This window comes from Schistocerca cancellata, chromosome 12, assembly GCF_023864275.1.
Source record: "Schistocerca cancellata isolate TAMUIC-IGC-003103 chromosome 12, iqSchCanc2.1, whole genome shotgun sequence".
NCBI lineage: Eukaryota > Metazoa > Arthropoda > Insecta > Orthoptera > Acrididae > Schistocerca > Schistocerca cancellata.
This window is the reverse complement of record NC_064637.1, coordinates 168,091,600-168,118,038: the sequence shown is the minus strand read 5'-3', so window position 1 is coordinate 168,118,038 and position 26,439 is coordinate 168,091,600. Positions and strand designations below refer to the sequence as shown.

The 26,439-nt window shown below is 41.1% G+C and overlaps 1 protein-coding gene across 1 annotated transcript in view; it reads left to right on the top strand.

Annotated features, from left to right (window-relative positions):
- Window positions 1–26,439, top strand: part of LOC126109687 (plectin-like) — a 247,037-nt gene that overhangs the window by 204,168 nt on the left and 16,430 nt on the right. Inside the window, exon 21 of the mRNA XM_049914737.1 lies at window positions 685–813. Coding sequence (XP_049770694.1) covers window positions 685–813 — 129 coding nt within the window. The remainder of the gene's footprint in view (window positions 1–684; window positions 814–26,439) is intronic.

Here is a 26,439-nt window from a genome sequence, read left to right as displayed (position 1 = left end):
TCCTCTACGGGCCTTTCTGGAAACAGAAAATGTTCGACTGCTGCCACGGCCGGCACATTCTCCAGATCTCTCACCGATCGAAAACGTCCGGTCGACGGTGGCCGAGCGACTGGCTCGTCACAGTACGCCAGTCACTACACTCGACGAACTGCGGTATCGTGTCGAAGCTGCACGGGCAGCTGTACGTGTACACGCCATCCGAGCTCTGTGTGACTCGACGCCCAGGCGTATCGAGGCCATTATTGTGGCTAGAGGTGGTTGTTGTGGGTAGTGATTTCTCAGGATCTATGCTCCCATATTGCGTGAAAATGTAATCACATATCTGTTCTAGTATAATATATTTGTCCAATGAATACCCGTTTATCATCTGCATTTCTTCTCGGTGTAGCAATTTTAATGGCCAGTAGTGTAGGTAGATATATTTTGGACTTGTTCTTCTTCTTCTGCTGCTGCTGCTGCTGCTGCTGCTGCTACTACTACTACTACTACTACTATTTTATTTACTTTACTTACTTTACTTTGAGTACACTGACCCAGAATTTAATTCCATAAGAGAACAGGAAGTGAAAAGTATGCAAAATATGCCAACCCCCTCATCTGCTGACCGAGGGAGCGGTTCTCGGTCTCGACGTGGACTGCGTTCGGCAGATCCCGACTGTACGGTGGGGCGCGCGTTGCCCGCAGGTGTGGGCGCAGGAGCGGGAGGAGCAGTGCCGGCAGGAGTGGCGCCGCCTCGAGGAGGGCTACCGCGCCTCCCTGCTGGAGCTGCAGCGGCGCATGGACCGGGTGCTCGAGCGGCAGGGGCAGCAGCAGGTGAGCCGTGCACTCGGTACCGGTCCCCGTCCGATATAGTGTGCCGCAAGTCAGGTAATGTGACGAACTTGTTGTTGCAGGCCGTCACAGCTCTCGGAGTTCGTGTCTGCCCCCCCCACCCCTTCCTCCTCTGTGTCTGTGGATCGAACTGTCTTCGTAGCTCGGTGTTCTTTCTTAAGCGACTCGGAAAAGGTGCCGTCGACTGATGCCGGACTTGGGTGCGCTGTAGCCGAACTGTATTTTGTTTGCATTCACAAAAATGAAAAGTACTGCACATTCGGCAACAGTGACTCTTTGTCTCGAGTGAGAGTCGGAGTCTAAATACGCGAAACGAATTTCAGAGATATGCCGCTCCCCACGAGTTAGAAAGGTGGAGGTATGAAAATGTATTTAGTGACAGAATTAAGCTGCCCGGTGGCTCGCTCTATTTTCAGTTACATTACTATACACCGACAGACAATATTATGAAAAGGATAGCTGTTACTCATCGTATACTGGAGATGCCGAGTCGTAGACAGGCACAACAAAAAGTCTGTCAGAAAGTGAGCTTTCGACCGACGAGGCCTTTGTCAAAAATAGAAAAAAAAAAAAACACACACACACACACACACACACACAGACGGACATGCGTGCGGTAAATTGCAACTCACATGCACGTGACTACAGTCCCTGGCAACTGAAGGCAGTCTGTGAGCAACAATGCATGATGGGAGAGGCAACTGGGTATGCATAACAGGGAGGGGGAGTGGTAACACAGTACGGGTGGGGACAGTAAAAGTATTGCTAGTGGGGGTGTGCAGGGATGAGGTGGAGAGAGGATACATCAGTTAGCTTCAGTCGAGAGGTTAGGTGGGAGGGGGGGGGGGGGGGGGGGGCGTAGCGGAAAGGCCGAGGGGGTTACGGGAACGTAGGATATATTGCAAGGAGAGTTTCCACCTGCGCAATTCAGAAAAGCTGATTTTGGTGGGAAGGATCCGTACGGCACAGGCTGTGAAGCAGTCATCGAAATGAAGGATGCCACGTTAGCAGTGTGCTCGGCAAGAGGGTGGTCCACTCGTTTACTGGCCACAGTTTGTCGGTGGCCATTCCTGCAGACAGACAGCTTGTCGGTTGTCGTGTCTACGTAGAATGCTTTACAGTGGTTGCAGCTCAGCTTGTAGACGACGTGACTGGTTTCGCAGGTAGCCCCACATTTCGTGGGGTAGCTGATGTTTGTGACCGGACTGCAATGTGGAAGGATGTTCGGGATAGGTGTCGCGTCTAGTTCTTTTACAGGGACACGAGCCACGGGCGACGGATCGGAAGCGGGGGTCGTGTAGAGACGGATGAGGATATTGTGTAGCTCCGGTGGGCACAGGTGGAATAAGACTGCTAGAGGTGTGGGAAGGATAGTTGGCAGGACATTTCTCGTGTCGGGGCACGGCAAGAGGTAGTCAGAAACGTGGTGGAGAATGTAATTTGGTTGCTCCGAGGTACCGAGTCCTGAGGGGAATGCTCCTCTGCGGCCAGACAGTGGGGCTTTAGGAGTTGGTGGGTGACTGGAAAGATAAGGCACGGCCTATCTGTTTTTGTAAGGTTGGGACAGTAATTACAGTCCGTACAGGCCTCAGTGAGACGACCACAGTGACTAGGCTGTGTGGAACGGACTTCTTTGTATGAAATGGGTGCCAGCAGTTGAAGTGGAGGTCAACACGAGGAAGGTGGCTTATTAGGTGGAGTAGGATAAGGTGAAGCGAGGTGAAGAGAATGGGGCAGAAGATGAGATGTGGAGGAATGTGGATAGGTGGTCCTCACCTTCAATGATCTCAAAGATATCATCAGTTTATCTGAACTGGGTGAGGAGTTTGGGATTCGTGGTGTTTAGGAAGGATTCCTCTAGATGGCCCGTGAATAAGTTTGCATAGGATGCTGCCGTGCAGGTGTCCATAGCCGTAACCTGGATTTGTTTGTAACTATTGCCTTCGAAAGGAAAAGTAATTGTGGGTAAGGATATAGTTGCTCACGGTGAGTAGGAAGGAAGTAGTCTGTTTGGATCTGTCGGACATTGGGAAAAGTAATGTTCAGTAGCGGTAGGGCCATTGGCATTACGGATGTTTGTGTAAAGGAAGGTGGCATCAATAGTGACGAGCAGGGTACCGCATGGTAAAGTAACAGGAACTCTCGAGAGTCGGTGGAGGAAATGGTTGGCATCTTTTATATAGGAGGGTAGGTTGTGGGCAATAGGTTGAAGGTGTCAGTCTACGAGAACAGAGATTTTCGGTGGGGACACGATAACCAGCCACAGTGGGCATCCTGGGTGGTTGGTCTAACATTACACGAGTATGTCCTATATAGTCAGATCTACTTTGCGTCACACGAGTGTAGCGGGTTGAAACCCGTAGTGACCCGTGATGTCATATCGACCTGCGATTTCTTTTTTTTTTTTTTTTTTATATGTGTCATTTATTTCTTAATTTCGTTGATTATTTACAAAGTAAAGAACTTAATTATGTACAATATTTAATATTTAATGAGTTTCAGTGAGATAGATATAAATATGTTTAGACATAGCAAATCACCTTGTCGTGTTATGCACGACGTGTTTTCTCTTTGTAAGAAAAAAAAATTCGGTGTTGTTAGAGTACGCGATCGAGTAGCCGTCGAGTGCGGATGTGCTGTAACTTTCACGAATGGGCATAGAATTGTTAATTTACAACCCACAGTTGATTTAAAAATTATTCTAGGGAACCACGGCCCGACTTTGGTGCAAACAGATCGCAAGCGAATTCTCAAATATCGGCGCGAAGTTTAAGGTATGCAGCTGGATATCGGGCATTATTGTCGTGTGAGTGATTCAGTAACATTAACCGCAATTTACGGACATTAGCTTGATAATTACTATCAAAGACTTATACGAGTGGCAAAGTAATCGTCTCAATGCTCAAAGCAAGCGAGAAGCGATTTACTGTCGGGATATGACAAATATTAATCATTGCATAAAACTTCCTGGCAGATTAAAACTGTGTGCCGGACCGAGACTCGAACTCGGGACCTTTGCCTTTCACGGGCAAGTGCTCTACCATCTGAGCTACCCGGGCACGACTCACGCCCCGTCCTCACAGCTTTACTTCTGCCAGTACCTCGTCTCCTACCTTCCAAACTTTACAGAAGCTCTCCTGCGAACCATGCAGACCTAGCACTCTGGAAAGAAAGGTGACATCTGGCTGCAACTTCTAACTTCACACGGACTGACTGAATAAGACTTGCCATTGAAATGCGAGACTTGCAGGTATTAGTAGACTACGGAATCAGGACTTGTTATAGTATTCTTTTGTGTGTGTCGTAATGATGTTAGTAGCAGTAGTGTGTTGGGAGATTTAATTTGTGAAAATGTATACTCAAAGAAAAAGAGAGTTTTATAAGAATGGGAAAAATATGGACACAGGGAGTGTTGATAACGAAACAGAACCTGAGCCTCAGGGTGAGGAGTTTCAGGAATTAAGTGTGGGACAGACATTGCATGCGCTAAGGGAGGAGAGCCACGAAATGTCACATGTGAAAGAGAGAGTATCACAAACCCCAGGTTTGGATGAAAAAGATGTCCATGATACTGAAACAGATACGGAGACAGGTGCCACATCCATGGCCCAAGTGAGGTAGAGATGTCCACTAGCGTGATAACGGACAGGGATGCCGAGACATTGGATTTGTTTGTGGTATTAAACGCAAACGTTGGGTCACTGAACACAGGTATGAGTTCATTGAAAACAGACATGCGTTCACTGAACACAGATATGAGTTCATTGAAAACTGATGTGTGTTCACTGAACACAGACATAGGTTCATTAAAAATAGAAATGGGTTCCCTAAATGAGAAATTTGAGAAATTAAAACTTAACTAGGAAGAACAATTCGATGCTAGGTTTGAAGAATTTAAAACAAAAGTATCTAAGGATATTAATGATTTAAATTCTGAACTTAAAGGAAAAATAAATGAAGTAGACAGTAAATGTAATATTATTTCACAAGGGCATACCGATTCATCAAACAGTCAGTAGTTGCGAAAGAAGTTGTCTGAAAACCGGTGTGCATATCGAAATTCTGTCCGCAAAATGACAGATTTCGAAAAGGATACTTGTAAGGGTATCGATAAGTATTTAAAGGAACAAACTCCAAAATTGGAGGAAGATCTTAACGAATGGATTGGGGTTAAGAAAAAGGAGGGTGAGGAGAAATTTAATAACACTCTCGAAGTGAAACGATCCGAACTTATCGAAAGGAAACAGTCGGAACACGACAAACTTGTCAAATTGTTTACTGACGAATTTCAGGCAATTAAAGAAAGGATAACTGAAGAACTGCCGAAGGGGCAAAGGGACAATTATTTAAAATATCTGATTTAGGTTGGAGGTCATCACAAAATGTTTTGTCTGACAATAATCCTTCAAAGGACAAATTGAAAAACAGTCGACACTGCACTGAGAGTAAACGTAACTACGGTAACACGGTAGCTGATAAATCTTACGAAAGTTACGAGAATGAACGTGATCCGTTTGTACAGAGGGGGTATTTATCATCTCTGAAAGTTCATAAATAACTTCAAGCCTTTTTTTCCACACCGTTGCTTGGAAGAAGATAAGTTTCAGTTCATCGTATTTCTGTCAAAATACTGGTCCAAGAGCAAACAGGAAGTGTACCATTCCGAATATTCTAACAGTGAGTGAAGTTCACTGCGGCAGCAATTCGAAAAATACATTAACAAAATGAGATACTGGAGCGCGCCCATCTCACAGCGTGAAGTAATGCGCATTCTAAAGCGAAGATTGCCAATTCGTATTCGAGAAAAACTGATAAATGTACCTTATTGTTATGTGGAACAGTTTTTGTGTGCAGCTGATTCTATTGATCTGATTATGGAAGATGCCAGAATTTGGAATGATAATCAACGGTCTATTACACAGCGTAGTGATGCGGGTATTAACAGTCGTGGTGGTGGTTGTAATGACGATAACAGAGATAGGACTGCTAAACCTGCACTAACAGAAGGAAGCAAATGACACACTGTGACTATCATAAAACTAACAATGAAAGAGATCAATATAAACGCAATGCTTATTATACTAAGAAAACTTATGGGAATAATGGTAATCACGTAAATTATGTCAAGACGGGAAATTCTAATCGAAAATGCAGACATGGTGGGTATCCGGAAGAAGACCCTGATAGGATACAACTGTGGGTAGATTATCTGCAAGGTAGTGCCCCAGCGTCACAACTGCAAGGACCGATGCCACTGAGTGACAAACCAATACCGAACTATGAACAGAATATTTGTATAGTTGAGGTTCATGAACCACTGAAGAAGACATCCACCGAAAGGTTAAACTAAAATCGGTCTCCAAAAGCCTTCCTAGTATGACTGGGGATGGGAAGAAGGGTAGGCATCATTTTTCAGCAGAGATATTGATATATAATAATGCTAGTGCATTCCTGATTGTTTCGAAAATGGCCGTACCCTGTGTTTTGTGTCTCGATTTTTTGTGTAGAGCCAGGGCAGTTATTAATTTGAAAGAAGGGACATGCACTTTGAACACCGGAAGTCAGATTATGACTGTTCCTGTGATGAAGGGGGAAGTAGTCCCACAGCAAAGTTGTACAAAGCTAGTGGTTAGCTGTATTGGTGTTAAGTGTGATTCAGAAAATTAAATTTATTTTATCGAATCTTCTGAAGAAGAGAGAGATCGAGGCACAATACAAGACAAAGTTTTTTAATCTGAATATCTGACGTGAGATCTGAGGGAAGACTTACTGTGTTTTGTTAACTAATTATGCACCAGTATTTAGTAAACATCCAGGAATCATCAAACAGTTAGAGTTTAATATTCAAACCTATCCTCTTGAAGCCTTTTGTTGCACTTCGTACTATATTCCGTGGTCTAAGAGAGAGGCGCTGAAAAAAGAAATCACTAAGATGTTTGAGTGGGGAGTAATAGAACCCTCTAATTCTCAATATTGAAGCCCTCTCTTGGCTGTCATAAAATCGAATGGTGATGAAAGACTAGTTCTTGACGCTAGGAAAATTAACAAAATTATTATTCCAGTACAAACGAGACCCGAGAATTTAGAAGAACTTATTCAGAAGTTTAATGGTGCTCGCTTTGTGACATCCCCGGATATGACGAGGTCCTATTGGCCGACGAGAATAACAACTGAATCACGGAAGTACACTGCTTTTATCTTTCTTGGGAGAAGCTATCAATTCACGGTTATACCATTCGGCTAAAACATCAGTGGAGGAGTGTTTATTATCGCATTAGATACTGTACTAGGACGAGGTCTCCTTGACAAAGTTACTTTGTAAGTAACTGTGGCTGAGTCACATCAGCTAATATGTAACTTCCTTGATACGGTATTTGAATTATCTTGTAAGGCCCGATATACAAATACTGCCACTTTTTGTTAAGTTTCTTCTTGTTGGTTGGTTTTGGATGATTTCTTAATAGTATTTTCTCACCAACTGCATATGTGATTACTTTCTGTACACTTTTGTCAAATTTTGCTTTCCGTAGTTTAGCATGATGTAGGTTCTCATAAAGTTTTTGCAGAATGTCCTCTTGCGTACAATCATCTTCTTGAATTCTGGGCCAATTCCTTAACCAATCTTGAAATTCATTTCTTCCACGCATTATGTAGTTATCCAGTAGAACCGTGTGGTACGTCATTGTAGATCCTCTCGAATTCTGGCAACCAATCAATCCACCGGTATAGTCGCTGTCGTGTATGTGCCCGTAGAAAGCGGTTAATTCCTGAAATAGTCTCTATCGGATTCCTACAAGGATAAAACGGGGATATGTATATATGTTTGAAGTTATGTTCCTTCATAGTCCTTTTCCACAATCCACTAGTAAAATATGCTGCATTGTCTGTCAGAATCATTTTCGGTTTACCATAATCAGTAATGTAACTGATGATAAATCTCCTTAACATTGGTCGGACATGTAGACTCCGTAACAGATATAATTTGACATATTTTGAAAAAAATCTTGTAACGAGCCAGTATATCCTTAAATCTTCCTCGTGCAGTTGGACGCGGACCACACACATCGCAAGCTATTAGTGTTAAAGGTTGGTGAGGAATTATTGGATGTAGTTCAATTCTTTGACAATGATTTATGGGTTTGATCTGTTGGCATATTCTACATTTCTTCAGAATATTATTCGGATAATAGCAACATTCGCCCAACTTGGCTTTACATTTAAAAGGCCCAAAATGTCCCCACTTCAAATGAGTATGCCAAAGTAATGGCTCTGTATAACCCTGTGGGACGCAAACTTTCCAGTTGGTATTGGTAGATTCTTCACTAAATAATACCTCAGATTGTACAGTACATTGATATTTAGTATTAGTAGGATTTTTGTGCATCATCTTGTCCCTAACAGGCTTTCAGTGTAGGTCTTCTTCTTGCAACTGTGGCAGCTTTTGACACAGCTCTGAAACTTGCCTTCATAATAATTTTCTGATATGTCCATTACTTAAAAATTTAAAGATAGTTCATCATCCTCTTCATTCATTCTCCCTTTTGGTAGTTGAGATAAAGCATCACAAATTACACGGTCTTTTAGCTTTATGTATTGCAGCGAAATGTTGTATTGTAACAACGAGGCCCATCGGGTTAACCATGAATGACAGATTCGACCTGTCGAGATACGTGATACAGCCTTACGATCACAGTATATCGTAGTCCTCTTGCCACAAACAAAATATCTGAACACCTTGAGTGCCCAAATGACAGCTTAAACCTTTAGTTCAGTGGTACAATATGCTCTCTCGCATTTAGACAATGTTCTGATTGCAAACCCTATAATTTTGATGGCATTCAGGTCACTTGGATCATCTATTTGGAAAAATGAGGCACCTAAACCTGTTTCTGACACATCCTTTGCAATACAAAAGTCTTGTTCCAGATTCAGATGGTGCAGAAGTTGTGCATCAATCAAAGGATGCCGGATTTTATCAAATGCTTTGCTGCATTCCTGGGTCCATTTCCAAGTAACGTTCTTTCGCAGTAGTAGTAGTAGTAAACAGTCTTGGCTAATTATTTGGTCAGGTAGAAATCGACGGAAGAGTGAAGCGAGCCCCAAAAAAGACTTTATTCTTTTTTACTCTGAGGATTCGGGCACTTTTTGATAACATTCATCTTCTTGGGTTTGGGCATAATTCCGTTCAGCATAATTATGTATCCGAGAAACTTTGTTTGATTCTTGGCGAATTTTGACTTTGTCAGATTCACTGTCACTCCGTACTCTGCGAGTTTCATTAATACTTTCTCCAACAAATCGAGATACTTCTCCCATTTCGTAGTCGGGATCAGAATGTCGTCTACTTACAAAGTAACTTTGTCAAGGAGATCTCGTCCTAGTACAGTATCTAATGCACAAATAAACACTCCTCCACTGATGTTTTAGCCGAATGGTATAACCGTGAATTGATAGCTTCTCCCAAGAAAGATAAAAGCAGTGTACTTCCGTGATTCAGTTGTTATTCTCATCGGCCAATAGGACCTCGTCATATCCGGGGATGTCACAAAGCGAGCACCATTAAACTTCTGAATACATTCTTCTAAATTCTCGGGCCTCGTTTGTACTGGAATAATAATTTTGTTAATTTCCCGAGCGTCAAGAACTAGTCTTACATCACCATTCGATTTTATGACAGCCAAGAGAGGGCTTGAATATTGAGAATTAGAGGGTTCTATTACTCCCCACTCTAACATATTAGTAATTTCTTTTTTCAGCGCCTCTCTCTTAGACCACGGAATATAGTATGAAGTGCAACAAAGGGCTTCAAGAGGATAGGTTCGAATATTAAACTCTAACTGTTTGATGATTCCTGCATGTTTACTAAATACTGGTGCATAATTAGTTAACAAACATAGGAAGTCTTCCCTCTGACCTTGTCTTGTATTGTACCTTGATCTCTCTCTTCTTCAGAAGATTCGATAAAATAAATTTCATTTTCTGAATCCAGCTTAACACCAACATAGCTAACCATTAGCTTTATACAACTTTGCTCTGGGACTACTTGCCCCTTCGTCACAGGAACTGTCATAATCTCACTTCCGGTGTTCAAAGTGCATGTCCCTTCTTTCAAATTAATAACTGCCCCGGCTCTACACAAAAAGTCGAGACACAAAAACACAGGGTACGGCCATTTTCCAAACAATCAGGAAGCTACTATCTATAGTAGCCCCCTGCATTATAATGTTGACTCGTGCCTGTTTTGAGATTCTCTGTGCTTTCGCACCAAATGCGACAGATACAGTGCATCCAGTAACACAAAACGTTAATACTCTCCCTCCTCTGCTGATCTGCTTATAACAATCTTGCATAATTACGCTAATGTTTACGCCTGTGTCGATCAAGATCTCAATTTCGATACCATTTACTGCTATTTGCATACTAGCCTGTAACATTCGTCCAAATTTATTGGAACTATTCGACACTTCTTCATTCAACTGTTCCCTTAAGTCCAAAGCATATTTATATATCAATATCTCTGCTGAAAAATGATGCCTGCCCTTCTTCCCATCCCCAGTCATACTAGGAAGGCTTTTGGAGACCGATTTTAGTTTAACCTTTCGGTGGATGTCTTCTTCAGTGGTTCATGAACCTCAACTATACAAATATTCTGTTCATAGTTCGGTATTGGTTTGTCACTCAGTGGCATCGGTCCTTGCAGTTGTGACGCTGGGGCACTACCTTGCAGATAATCTACCCACAGTTGTATCCTATCAGGGTCTTCTTCCGGATACCCACCATGTCTGCGTTTTCGATTAGAATTTCCCGTCTTGACATAATTTACGTGATTACCATTATTCCCATAAGTTTTCTTAGTATAATAAGCATTGCGTTTATATTGATCTCTTTCGTTGTTAGTTTTATGATAGTCACAGTGTGTCATTTGCTTCCTTCTGTTAGTGCAGGTTTAGCAGTCCTATCTCTGTTATCGTCATTACAACCACCACCACGACTGTTAATACCCGCATCACTACGCTGTGTAATAGACCGTTGATTATCATTCCAAATTCTGGCATCTTCCATAATCAGATCAATAGAATCAGCTGCACACAAAAACTGTTCCACATAACAATAAGGTACATTTATCAGTTTTTCTCGAATACGAATTGGCAATCTTCGCTTTAGAATGCGCATTACTTCATGCTGTGAGATGGGCGCGCTCCAGTATCTCATTTTGTTAATGTATTTTTCGAATTACTGCCGCAGTGAACTTCACTCACTGTTAGAATATTCGGAATGGTACACTTCCTGTTTGCTCTTGGACCAGTATTTTGACAGAAAAGCTGCTCAAAGTACTACATTTCTCGCTTGCTTCTTCAGCCCACAGTGCTGCTTCACCTGTAGTTTTGGATACGATGAACTGAAACTTATCTTCTTCCGAGCAACGGTGTGGAAAAAAAGGCTTGAAGTTATTTATGAACTTTCAGAGATGATAAATACCCCCTCTGTACAAACGGATCACGTTCATTCTCGTAACTTTCGTAAGATTTATCAGCTACCGTGTTACCGTAGTTACGTTTACTCTCAGTGCAGTGTCGACTGTTTTTCAATTTGTCCTTTGAAGGATTATTGTCAGACAAAACATTTTGTGATGACCTCCAACCTAAATCAGATATTTTAAATAATTGTCCCTTTGCCCCTTCGGCAGTTCTTCAGTTATCCTTTCTTTAATTGCCTGAAATTCGTCAGTAAACAATTTGACAAGTTTGTCGTGTTCCGACTGTTTCCTTTCGATAAGTTCGGATCGTTTCACTTCGAGAGTGTTATTAAATTTCTCCTCACCCTCCTTTTTCTTAACCCCAATCCATTCGTTAAGATCTTCCTCCAATTTTGGAGTTTGTTCCTTTAAATACTTATCGATACCCTTACAAGTATCCTTTTCGAAATCTGTCATTTTGCGGACAGAATTTCGATATGCACACCGGTTTTCAGACAACTTCTTTCGCAACTACTGACTGTTTGATGAATCGGTATGCCCTTGTGAAATAATATTACATTTACTGTCTACTTCGTTTATTTTTCCTTTAAGTTCAGAATTTAAATCATTAATATCCTTAGATACTTTTGTTTTAAATTCTACAAACTTAGCATTTAATTGTTCTTCCCAGTTGAGTTGTAATTTCTCAAATTTCTCATTTAGGGAACCCATTTCTATTTTTAATGAATCTATGCCTGTGTTCAGCGAACGCATGTCTGTGTTCAGCGAACGCATGTCTGTGTTCAGCGAACGCATGTCTGTGTTCAGCGAACGCATGTCTGTGTTCAGCGAACGCATGTCTGTGTTCAGCGAACGCATGTCTGTGTTCAGCGAACGCATGTCTGTGTTCAGCGAACGCATGTCTGTGTTCAGCGAACGCATGTCTGTGTTCAGCGAACGCATGTCTGTGTTCAGCGAACGCATGTCTGTGTTCAGCGAACGCATGTCTGTGTTCAGCGAACGCATGTCTGTGTTCAGCGAACGCATGTCTGTGTTCAGCGAACGCATGTCTGTGTTCAGCGAACGCATGTCTGTGTTCAGCGAACGCATGTCTGTGTGCAGCGAACGCATGTCTGTGTGCAGCGAACGCATGTCTGTGTGCAGCGAACGCATGTCTGTGTGCAGCGAACGCATGTCTGTGTGCAGCGAACGCATGTCTGTGTGCAGCGAACGCATGTCTGTGTGCAGCGAACGCATGTCTGTGTGCAGCGAACGCATGTCTGTGTGCAGCGAACGCATGTCTGTGTGCAGCGAACGCATGTCTGTGTGCAGCGAACGCATGTCTGTGTGCAGCGAACGCATGTCTGTGTGCAGCGAACGCATGTCTGTGTGCAGCGAACGCATGTCTGTGTGCAGCGAACGCATGTCTGTGTGCAGCGAACGCATGTCTGTGTGCAGCGAACGCATGTCTGTGTGCAGCGAACGCATGTCTGTGTGCAGCGAACGCATGTCTGTGTCCAGCGAACGCATGTCTGTGTGCAGCGAACGCATGTCTGTGTCCAGCGAACGCATGTCTGTGTCCAGCGAACGCATGTCTGTTTTCAATGAACTCATTTCTGTGTTCAGTGAATCCTCGTTTGTGTTTAATTCCACCAACAAATCCAATATCTTGGTGTCTGTCCGTTATCATGCTAGTGGACATCTCTACCTCACTTGGGCCACGGCTGTGGCACCTGTCTCCGTATCTGTTTCAGTATCATGGACATCTTTTTCACCCAAACCTTGTTGTTTGTGATCCTCTCTCTTTCACAAGTGACATTTCATGGCTCTCCTCCGTTAGCGCATGCAATGTCTGTCCCACATTTAATTCCTGAAACGCCTCAGCCTGAGGCTCGGGTTCTGTTTACTTATCACTACTCCCTGTGTCCATATTTTTCCCACTCTTATAAAACTCTCTTTTTCTTTGAGTATGCATTTTCACAAATTAAATCTCCCAACACACTACTGCTACTGACATTATTACGACACACACAAAAGAATACTATAACAACTTTCGATTCACTAGTCTACAAATACCTGCAAGTCTCACATTTCAATAGCGAGTACTTATTCAGTCGGTGTGTGCGAAGTTAGACGTTGCGGCCAGATGTTTCCTGCGCTGCAAAGTACTCAGGCCGACTCGTTGGGCACCAAATGTGACCTTCTCTTCTCTCTTTGCTCCATTTCTTTTGCTGATCTTTCCTCTTCTTTCTTCCTTCTTCGTATCACGGTTATATCTCAGGATTTTCAATGTAGAAATGTAGTGAGAAGGGGGCACGTGTGTGGTGGTTGACGATATCGTAGTGCTGTGAGAGAGCATCACTCGTGCCTCTGGTGTGAGAAGAATGACTACTGAGTTTACGAACATTTTCTAAAAGAATAACAGGTATGTGCTCTCTTTCTTTTAAAACTATAAATAGTAGCGTTCCTAGTACTATCTATCGTTCTACTAAACTGAATGAGAGCGAGACGATTGATGGAGTTTCAACCTTGAAACAAGTTCATTAATTCCAATTAACTGAAATAAAAAAAAAAGGCTCGTCCTATCCGGTGGTCACTCACAGTTAGAGTAATTAGTTTCTAATGTGTGTGTAGTGGTCATTAATACTTAAAAGATTGTTTCAATAATTCTGTCATTGTCTGTTTATGAGTTGCTGAGCAGTGTATCAACAAGCTGACTATGCAGTGATTAATATTTGTCATATCCTGACAGTGAATTGCTTCTCACTTGCTTTAAGCATCGAGACGATTACTATGCCACTCATATAAGTCTTTGATAGTAATTATCAAGCTAATTTCCATAAATTGCGGTTAATGCTACTGAATTACACACGCGACGATAATGCCCAATATCCAGCCACGTACCATAAACACCGCGCCGATATTTGAGAATTCGCGTGCGATTTTTTTGCACCAAAGTCGTACCGTGGTTCCCTAGAATAATTTTTAGATCAACTGTGGGTTGTAAATTAACAATTCTATGCCCATACGTGAAAGTTACAGCAGATCCGCAGTCGACGACTACTTGATCGCGCACTCGAGCAACACGGAAGTTTCTGTTCTTACAAAGAGAATACATATCGTGCATAATGCAACGAGTTGATTTGCTATGTCAAAACATATTTATATCTATCTCATTAAAACTCATTACCTATTAAATGTTGTTGTTGTTGTGGTCTTCAGTCCTGAGACTGGTTTGATGCAGCTCTCCATGCTACTCTGTTGAGTATTCTGACTTTCTGACTTTGTCGTGCGTATCTACGACAGAATCTCCACTATATGGTGATTAGCAACTATCCTTTTCATAAAATTTTATACTCTTAAGAGATTTTTTCTGTTGTGCATTAAATTGTACTGAATCTACGTTACTGTGACAGCAACCATACTTGAGTTCACTTTGAATTCCACAAACCTGTCTGTCATCTTAACAGAAACTGGTCTTCCTCTTTGCATCTCTGTAATATTTCTGAAGTAATGAAGAATTTAATGTTCTAGTTTTGTAGTATAATACAGCTGAAGTATTTAGTTTGCATTCATCTGTGTAATAATGATGTTTTTTCCTCGTGCATCTGTTGAACAAATCTTACTTTCCAAAACTGTCTTTTAATTGAATTTGAATATTATGCAGCATATTCCTTTGTTTGCTCCTGAGACAACTGTGGATTGAGTCAAGTATGTTGGTCCCGCATGAGACCTATCGTTATCTTTAGTTGCTATAGATTCTCATAATTCTGGTAAATGAGGAAAATATGAGGTGATGTAGTAAAGTGGTTTCAGCATTGAAAATATGAATTTTGTACATGAAACCCAAAATACAGTTTGGGAAGGGTTTTATGTCATGAGTGGAATCAGCAAGCAAACAAAGAGTTTTGCAATGACTATGTTTTACATATAAAAAATGAGAGAGGCAAATTGTTCATAAACATTCTACCCAGTTTTCTGCAAAGATGCAATCATGATGATGATGATGATGATGATGATGATGGTGGTGGTGGTTTAAAGATGGAACTGAATTGAAGTGTTACCCTCTTGGAGGAATTTTGAAGTTTGACCTTGAGGTAACCTAATGGACAGACGGTATCGAACATGAATTTCGTTACTATGGCAGTTAGTAGAAAACTGAAGGACTTTAATTTTGTAAGTAATGAAAGAAGTAGAATTAATGTAAATGAAATACAGAACAGTCGCCAGCCTAATTAGGTATCATAATTTGAAACATTAAGCTCAAAGAATTTAAATATAAATTAGCAAAAGGGGGTTTCATTCTTTCTCTCTCAGTAAAGTGCAGTGATGAACTGACCCGTGGTAAACAGTAGTTATTATTTGCATAAATTGGCAATCACACAAAGATAATTAGCGCTTTACTCCTATTGATGATAATCACCACCTCAACCATTAACCAATTCAGCACCAAAAGGTTATCAAAGACCTCACGAGACTAAATGAAATATGACAAGAGTCCAGGTTTAACTAACACAGACGCCACAAATGCATATAAATAACACTGTACAAACACTTTTTACCCTTTCTCATTTATAGAAATACTTCAGATTTCTTTAGCAAAACAATCTTTAGTTTAACTTTCTCATAATGGAAAATAATATAGTGGGGACCCATAAACAGTCACTTCCTTTGTAAGCAAACTATGCACACATTTCATAAACAATTTGCATCACACTAATACTGCTTTCTAACCCCACTTGAAATTATTTATTTTTCAATGCTTTATAGCAATTTACACTAACCATATTCTTAATTAACTTCAGAAATAAGTTCAAGGTAAAGTTAAGTTCCAAGTAGGTTCAGAATAGTGTGCCTCCTTTATTACTTTTGAAGCAAGTGATTTTAACTAACAACATTTATGGCCTTTAGCACGAAAACTTTGGCACATTCAAATTAGAAACAATTCAAAGCAAAATAAAGTTTTTTATAAGTTCGAAATTATGTGCCTCTTTCTTTACCCGTGAAATAAGTAATTTAACTAGCAACATTTATGTGCTTTAACACTGAAACTTAGGCATATTCAAATAGAAACAAGTTAGTGGTTCTTCATAAACAGGATACTTGGTCTTTAGCACATTTAGGGTAGGACCCTGCTTGGTTTCATGATCAGGACAGTTTCAAAGTTCAAACACTAATTTTTTATTGTTGAAATTATTATTGAAAAACACTGACATCAATATAATGGTCCATACTGTGATACATATCTGAACTCCTGCAGTTGGTGGAGAAGTGGCGGCTAAGTGGTGGCAAGCACATGGCGGCTAAGTGGTCCCGTGCTCTTGAAGTTGAATGCTCTTTATAAAGTCCTCTTGGTGACGTATTTCCTTCATTTCAGAGCCATTCTGTGATAACAAGAGCACCGTACGACAGCCAAAACCACATACGAGGCAGTTTTGACATCAGTTGGCTTCCAAATGCCTCACTTGGCACCCGCGTTGTTAACAGTTCAACGTCTAGCCACTGACTGCGTAATGTGCTCTCTCTCTTGCCACCCAGATTGACCACCAGATCCGCCTTTTTCCACGCGCCGAGACCCTTCCGTAACAGAGGGGATTCCCTACATCTTTTAAGTTACATCGTACAATTGCCCTAAGCATGAACCAGTATTCAAATTACAAATTCTCTTTTATAAACAGGCATAATTTAAAAATTTTCATTTTTTAAACATATTTTAAGTTTTTATTTTACATATATTACACGTAACAACTTTCCTTTCACAACCCAATGAACTTAACCACTAAAGAACAACTACTTCACAGTTACATACACATAATTACATTGTTAAACTACTTACAATACTGGTGATACAAGTCGAATACTTTTTTCAGGATGGAACATTTAATAGGGTCGTTGAAGGGAAAGAGAGAGCAGCTTGGGAAGCCTTCAAAAATGTAGTTCACAATTTCTTGGGAAATTGGAAGAGCTGAAAATTACAGTTTAGCTGTTAATGAACTTTCGAGGACATACTGAACACAGGATTCTAATATGTTACTCGAGATCTATTTTTTCGACTCGCATCGCAACTTCTTTCCGAGCAATTAACGGGAGGTATTCTCATTGTTAGATAAGGGTAAAAAGGCACAGGAATGTTCTGTGATCTGACAAAAGCATTCAGTTCAGTGAAGCACTCTCAACTCCTCCACAAATTTCCCAAGGAGTTCCACAAGGTTCAGTACTGGGCCCTATCTGTTCCTTTTCTACTGATGGACATACAGTGTTATTTGCTAGTGATACATCAGTTCTGATCGAAAATGTGGTGACTGAAAAAATTCCGGAAAGTTTCAAAAATGCTCTAAAAAAACTCAAATCTTAGTTCCGTGAAATTGCGCTATAACTAAATGTAACTAAAAGTGAAATGATGCAATTTGGAATTAAATCATTAAAACGGAGTGAAAAGAAGATAACTGCAATTATCATGGTATTACAGTAGCAAACCAGGTAAAGTTCATAAGCTTAATAAAAATTAAACTGAAGAAACTACCTAGCAAACAGATTCACAGCTTAGCATTTGCAGTGTGTGCCAAAAACATAAGATACCAGAAAGGTAGACAGTTTACCACTGGTACTTTGTGCCAGTTATTCATTATGACATAATCTTCTAGGGAAATTTAGCAACCGTCACAAGACTCCCAGTATTACAAACGAAAATAATTAGGAACACGCGTTGAGCAACGAGTATATTGTCGAACACTGTAAAAAAATTTAAAGTTGTCGCATTTTTGTTTGCGCCGGAAAGTAAACTGATTTTGTGACGTATTACAAGTTCCTAATCGGGGGCAAATTATTTGGTTTCACCAGAGTGCTTCGGTAGTTAGGTTTCCGAATATCTATGTAATACTAGACACAATTTGTGCGTTTCCGTCAGGATCTAGAGTAGAGTCGCGCAGCACGTGCCGATTGTCCATTTATCTGCATAGTTTAGGTTTCCACAGTCTTTAGTGTGGACAGGAACTGCAATTGTTGTGTGCGGATGCGAGCCGAGTTGGTGACACTTCGCTCTCAGCTTCAGGCTGTGATGGCTTCGGTTACGCAGCTCGAGGCTGCTGTGGATGGGCACCACAGTTGTGGGCCGGCCGTGGGGATCCTGTGGACGTCCAGTACGTCAGAGTCCTCCGATTGCTCCTCACCGGTGGCCAACCCAGTTACTGCTCGCTCTGAGGCTGACCCTTCACTTGTGGTCGAGTGGGAGGTCACCCCGAGGCAAAGCAGGCCGCAAAAGACTTCCCAGGTGGCTGCGCGTAAGGCCTCCCCAGTTTGTCTGACAAATGGGTTCCAGGTTGTAGTGGTTAATAAAAACAAAAAAAGAGAGAATAAAAGAAAAAGAAAAAAGGTTGAAAATGTGGGAGGAAATGGTGAATAAAAAGGGGGTTTTAAAATCGTAAATGACCGTGAAAAAAGGAAAGAATGAAATGCAAATCGGACTTCGTATTACAGAAAAGCTATAGTTGGGGTGGTCCTTGTGGCATTTTTGAGCAAAAGTTAAACCAATTTCCACTACAAAACTTACTGAAAAGAAACAGAGAATTACAGAATGTAACTGACAGGGGGAAGTGGCGTAGATGAGAGATCATCCTTTACCAGGTTAACTCGTTTTCTTTCGGGCGGCGTCCAGGTCTTCAAAAATCTCCTTCATTTCTGCGTGAAAAGTCTGCTCCGAAATCTCGCAATAGTCCAGGAATCACTAATTTATACCAATTAAAATCATCTTGATACTGTATGCAATTTAATGTACTTCGCTACTTCCATCCTCCGAATTTCTTAACAACTTCCACAACATGTCTACACATTAAAATCAGATCGAGACTAGCTAATAAGTTTTTTTTACGTCTTCATCAGATCACGTCTGCCTTAAGCTTCGGCTATCGAGAGACAATCGAGAAACGGATAGAAAACAAAAAAAAAGTTACAATTTTAGTAGTTTCTCTGCTGTCGAGCGCTCGTGCCACTGCGACGGGATATTTTTTATCTGAGGGAACGAGTGTAGCGCGGCGAAATTCAAAGTCCCGCTACAAGGTGTCGTCTGTGGCTGACACTATCACTGAGCGAGATGCTGTTTCGGAGGAAACCACCCGGCCCGCAAGATCCGGGCAATTGCAGAGGGTGGGATTATCAGTTGTCGAGAGTTCCAACGTCAGGCACATTATGGGGCCCCTTAGGGATTTGGCTGACAAGGATGGTAAGAAAACCAATGTGCACTCTGTGTGCACACCGAGTGGAGTCATTCCAGATGTGGAAAAGGTCGTCCTGGGTGCCACGAAGAGCACAGGGTGCAGCCAACTGCAGGTGGTGGCTCACGTCGGCACTAATGACGTGTGTCACTACGGATCAGAAGAGATTCTCTCTGGTGTCGAGCAGCTATCGGAAGTGGTAAAGGCTGCCAGTCTCGCTTGCGAGACGAAAGCAGAGCTGACCGTTTGCAGCGTAGTCGACAGGACGTATTGCGGACCTATGGTACGGAGCCGTGTGGAGGGTCCGAATCGGAGACTCGGACTGTTCTGCGACCGTGTAGGCTGCAGATTCCTCGACTTGCGCCAAAGGGTGGTCGGGTTTGGGGTTCCGCTGAATAGGTCAGGTGTCCACTATACGCAGGAGTCGGCTACACCGGTAGCGGGGGCTGTGTGGTGTGGATGGGGCAGTTTTTTAGATTAAAGCATCTCGGGAAAACACAAGAATGGCTTCAGTCACAAAGGGTGCAGCCTAACACAGGAAGAACGTAGATACAGGAGCCGTTGGTATAACAGTTGTAAATTGTCGTCGCTGTGTCGGGAAAGTACCAGAGCTCCAAGTGCTCGTAGAAAGCACTGATGCTCAAATCGTTATAGGCACTGAAAGCTGGCTAAAGCCAGATATAAGCTCAGCCGAAATTTTGCGAAAAATCCGACGGTGTTCTGAAAGGATAGGATAAACACGGTTGGCAATGGCATGTTTGTTGCTGTCAGAAGTAGTTTATCTTGTCGTGAAACTGAAGTAGATACTTCCTGTGAGTTAGTATGGGCAGAGGTCATTGTTGGCAACCAGAATAAAATAATAATTGGATCCTTTGACCGACCTCCCAATTCAGATGATACAGTTGCTGAAAGGTTCAAAGAAGACGTGAGTTCCATTTCAAAGACGTACCCGACTCATACGATAATTTACCCTCAATATGTTGGCAAAAATACGTGTTTAATTCTGGAGGTACACAAAAAATATCATCCGAAATTGTGCTAAACGCATTCTCTGAAAATTATTTCAAGCAGTTAGTTCATGAGCCCATGTGAATAGTAAACGGTTGTGAAAACACACTTGACCTCTTAGCAACAAATAATCCTCAGTTAATAACAAGCATCAAAACCGATTCAGGGATTAGTGAACACAGAGTTGTCGTAGCAAGATTGAATATTGTAATCCCCAAATCCTCGAAAAATAAGCGAAAAATATACATATTCAAAAAAGCAGATAAAAATTCACTTGACACCGTCCTAAGAGACAATCTCCACTCATTCCAAATTAATAATGTAAGTGTAGACCAGATGTGGCTTAAATTCAGAGAGATAGTATCGGCAGCAATTGAGGGATTTATACCAAATAAATTAACAAACGATGGAGCTGATCCTCCTTGGTACACAAACAGGTTAGAACACTGTTGCAGAAACAACGAAACAAACATGCCAAATTTAAACAGACGCAAAATTCCCAAGATTGGCGATCTGTAACAGAAGCTGGAAATTTAGCGCGGACTTCAATGTGAGGTGCCTATAACAGTTTTCGCATCGAAACTTTGTCTCGAAACCTGCCAGAAAATCCAAAGAGATTCTGGTTGTATGTGAAGTATGTTAGCAGCAAGAAACAATCAATGCCTTCTCTGCGTGATAGCAATGGAGATACAATTGAAGACAGTGCTGCCAAAGCAGAGTTACTAAACACAGCCTTCCGAAATGCCTTCACAAAAGAAGACTAAGTAAATGTTCCAGAATTCAAATCGAGAACAGCTGCCAACATGAGTAATGTAGAAGTAAATATCCTCGGAGTATTGAAGCAACTTAAATCACTTAATAAAAGCAAGTCTTCTGGTCCAGACTGTATACCAACTAGGTTCCTTTTGGAGTATGCTGATGCATTAGCTCCATACTTAACAATCATATACAACCGTTCGCTCAACAAAAGATCCCTACCCAAAGACTGGAAAGTTGCACAGGTAACACCAATATTCAAGAAAGGTAATAGGAGTAATCCACTAAATTACAGGCCCATATCGTTAAAGTTGATATGCAGCAGGATTTTAGAACATATACTGTGTTAGAACATTATGAATTACGTGGAAGGAAACGATCTATTCACACACTTTCAACACGGGTTTAGAAAACATCATTCTTGTGAAACACAGCTGGCTATTTATTCACATGAAGTGTTGAGTGCTATTGACAAGGGATTTCAGATAGATTCCGTATTTCTGGATTTCCGGAATGCTTACCACACAAGCGGCTCGTAGTGAAATTGCGTGCTTATGGAATATCGTCTCAGTTATGTGACTGGATTTGTGATTTCCTGTCACATAGTAATTGATGGAAAGTCATCGAGTAAAACAGAAGTGATTTCTGGCGTTCCCCAAGGTTGTGTTATAGGCCCTTTGCTGTTCCTTATCTATATAAACGATTTTGGAGACAATCTTAGCAGCTGTCTTCGGTTGTTTGCAGATGATGCTGTCATTTATCGACTAATAAAGTCATCAGAAGATCAAAACAAACTGCAAAATGATTTAGAAAAGATATCTAGATGGTGCAAAAAGTGGCAGTAGACCATAAATAACGAAAAGTGTGAGGTCATCCCCATGAGTGCTAAAAGGAACTTGTTAAACTTCAGTTACACAATAAATCAGTCTAATCTAAAAGCCGTATATTCAACTAAATACCTAGGTATTTCAATTACAAACAACTTAAATTGGAAGGAACACACAGAAAATGTTGTGGGGAAGGCTAATCAAAGACTGCGTTTTGTTGGCAGGACACTTGGAAAGTGTTACACTTAGAAAATGTAACAGACCTACTAAGGAGACTGCCTACACTATGCTGTTTGTCCTATTTTATAATTCTGCTGCACGGTGTAGGATCCTTACCAGATAGGACTGACGGAGTACATCGAAAAAGTTCAAAGAAAGGCAGCATGTTTTGTATCATCGCGAAATGTGAGAGAGAGAGAGAGTCACAGAAATGATACAGGATTTGGGCTGGAAATCATTAAAAGAAAGGCTTTTTTCATTGCGACGGTGATTCGAATTTCGTGAGGAGATTCCAACTTTCTCCTCCGAATGCGAAAATATTTTGTTGACACTGACCTACATAGGGAGGAACAATCACCATGATAAAATAAGGGAAATTAGAGCTCGTAGAGAAAGATACAAGTGTTCATTCTTTCCACACGCTATACAAGATTGGAATAATAGAGAATTGTGAAAGTGGTTCGATGAACCCTCTGCCAGGCAGTTTAATGTGATTTGCAGAGTATCGATGTAGATGTAGAAAGTATTTTAAACTTCAGACACGCGTTGTAAAACTCTGTGCCAAAACATGGGAATATATGGAATTAAAAATTTACAATAAAATAAAAGGCAGTAATAGATCTAACACGGAGCTCGGTTCACCGAAAAAATTACTTTTCACTCTTCTAGTGGAAAGATGTTATTCTGTTGAATTCGTTGAGGACAGTTTTACAGTCTAAACAAGGATTAGACATGTTCTGTTTTGTATACTGCAAACTATAGTATGTATTTGTGTAGCTGTATCCCAGTGAAGTATATGAAATGATGTAAACATTGTATTTCTGTTGAAAATGCTTCGTGTTGTAAATCTTGATACACCTCATACACATCAAATTAAATGATTTGTAGGTTCCTTCATTAAATATAACACATCAACTGAAGTTAGTGGCCAGGGTAGAACATGCTAAGTTTCTGGGTGTACATATAGATGAGAATCTTAATTGGGAAATTCTTATTTCGGGTCTCCTAAAGTGACTAGGTTCAGCAACTTTCGCAATCAGAATAATTGCCAATTTTGAGGATATAGGAATTAGTAAGCTAAGATACTTCACATACTTCCACTCTCGTAAAGAATAATATTTTGGGGTTACACTTAGGCAATAACTATTCACTGCTCAAAAGAAAGTGGTTAGAATAGTATGTGGGGCTCACAGTCACACATCTTGTAGGTATCTGTTTAAAAGGTTAGGAATTCTTACAACAACCTCAGTACATTTGCTCAGTAATGAAATCTGTTCTCAGCAACATGGAACAGTTTAAAATAATAGTGACATTCAGGAGTATAATACCAGGAGAAAGACTTACACTGTCCTTTATTAACTCACCTTTGGCACAGAAAAGGGTAAAACACGCTTCTGCAAAACTTTTCAGTAATTTACGAAATGAAACACAGTGGCAATAGTTTCAAAAATAAATGGAAATTATATCTCCTTGACAGCTCCTTCTATATCATGCATGAATTCTTCAATAGAAATAAATAAATGTATAGCTATAATGTATGTATTTTGTGCCAATTAAAGGAATGGGGTACGTATAAAAAAGAACTCAATTTACGTGTGCATTTCATATTCACTTGGCACACTCCACATCATAACAGTTAGTGTGGGATTTATCAATGGAACGCGTGATTAACTAACTACCTACCTAATTGAATGTGACAAAATGAGTTAATTCACATACCACATTATCTGGGACAATTAGGTGTGGAGTCTACATACTAAGTTCAGCTTGTGGAGGATTTGTGGCTGTGGCTGATTTGTGTTGATAACTTTTATAAAATCACATGTAATTATTGATACACAAACAGGATTTGACATGTAGCCTTTCGTGATATTTGCTGACATCATCACGGGATGTGACCACTGCGTCGGTTTAATTTCTATTGTCCACCGAAATGTGTGTATTTAAAAACTGATAAAACTTTTTTAAGACTTGCGACCGAGGCACGTTCAAATTTGCAAAGAGCTCTCCGGTCGTCGTGATTTATATGACGTATTTGTTTTTTGTCACGTCACGTCCGTACGGTCCGTAACGTAGTTTCCCTGAAAATGCAATACGCTTCTTACGTTTCGCCTACTGTAGCTACCACCGTGTCCCTTCAGAGTGCCACGGACCCCCCTGCACCAGCCCACCAGTTGACTTGCTCACCTGAGCCGGCCCTGTCTGGCTCGCACACTGACAGCTCCCTGTCCCCTCTGACAGTTCTCCCCACAAAACAGTTCCTCGTAGTGTCACAGGGTCTGTGTCGCCATCAGTCTGCCTCGCGTGAGCACTCGTGTGTGCATCTTGACATGTTGTGAGGTACAACATCACAAAACGTAGTAGGTTTAAGAATGTATCCGTGTGTGTGTGTGTGTGTGTGTGTGTGTGTGTGTGTGTGTGTGTGTGGGCGCGCGCGCGAAGATCAGCAGTGTTTTCAGTCTTGTTTACGCCTGTTGCCTACAAAATGCTTGTACAGTGAGGTTATAGCCTTTGCTCCTTTTGTTGCATCCACAGCTTTCCAGTATCTTACTAATAGGTGCCAAGTATTACTACTACTACTATTATTTATTATGATTATTTTTAAAAAAACCTGATCTAGTAACTGTTTGGAAATGTATCTACATGTACGTGATTACTCTCCTATTCACAATTAAGTGCCTGGCAGAGGCTTCTGTTAAACACCTTCAGGCTGTCACTCTACCGTTCCACTCTCGAACGGCATGCGGGAAAAACGAGCACTTAAATTTTTCTATGCGAGCCCTGGTTTCTCTTATTTTATTGTGATGATCATTTCTCCCTATGTAGGTGCATGCTAACAGAATGTTTTCGCGATCGGAAGAGAAAAATGGTGATTGAAATTTCGTGAGAAGATTCCGTTCCAATGAAAAACGCCTTTGCTTTAATGATTGCCACTCCAATTCACGTATCGTGTCTGTGGCACTATTTCCGCTATTTTGCGATAATACAAAAAGAGCCGCCCTTCTTTGAAGTTTTTCGATGTGATTAGTCAGTCCCACCTGATGCAAATCTCACACTGCACAGCAATACTCTAGAATACGGTGGACAGGTGTGGTGTAAGCAGTCTCTTTAGTCGATATGTTGCACCTTCTAAGTGTTCTATCAATGAATTACAGTCTTTGGTTTGCTCTACCTACAACATTATCTGTGTGATCGTTCCGATTTAGCTTATTTCTGATGGTAATCCCTAAGTATTTAGTTGAATTACAGCCTTCAGATTTGTGTGACTTATCACGTAATCTAAATTTGGCAGATTTCTTTTAGTACTCGTGTGAATAGCTTCATACTTTCCTTTATTCAGGGTCAATTGCCACTTTTCGCACCGTACAGGTATCTTATCTAAATCATTTTGCAATTCCTTTTGGCCATCTGATGAGTTTACAAGACAGTAAATGACAGCGTCATATGCAAATCATCTAAGACGGCTACTCAGATTGTCTCCTATGTCATTAATATAGATCAGGAACAATAGAGGGCCTATAACGCTTCCTTGCAGAATGCCAGATATTACTTCTGTTTTACTCGATGACTCTCCATCTATTACTACGTACTGTGACCTTTCTGACTGGAAATCACAATCCAGTTACACAACTGAGACGATATTCCGTAGGCACGCAGTTTTTTTAGAAGTCGCTTGTGAGGAACGGTTGAAAGCCTTCTGGAAGTCTAAAAATATGGAATCAACTTGACATCCCCTGTCGGTAGCACTCATTACTTCACGAGTATAAAGAGGTAGTTGTGTTTTGCGAGAATGGTGTTTCCTGAATCCGTGCTGACTGTGTGTCAATAGATCGTTTTCTTTGAGGTAATTCATAATGTTCGAACACAGTATATGTTCCAAAACCCTACTGCAAATCGACGTTAGTAATATCGGCCTGTAATTCAGCGGATTACTCCTATTTCCCTTCTTGGGTATTGGTGTGACTTGAGCAGTTTTCCAGTCTTTAGATATGGAATTTTCTGTGAGCAAGCGGTTGTATATAATTGCTAAATATGGAGCTATTGCCTCAGCATACTCTGAAAGGAACCTGACTGGTATACAATTTGAGCCGGAGCTGCTTTGCTACACCGAGCATATCTACTTCTATGCTTC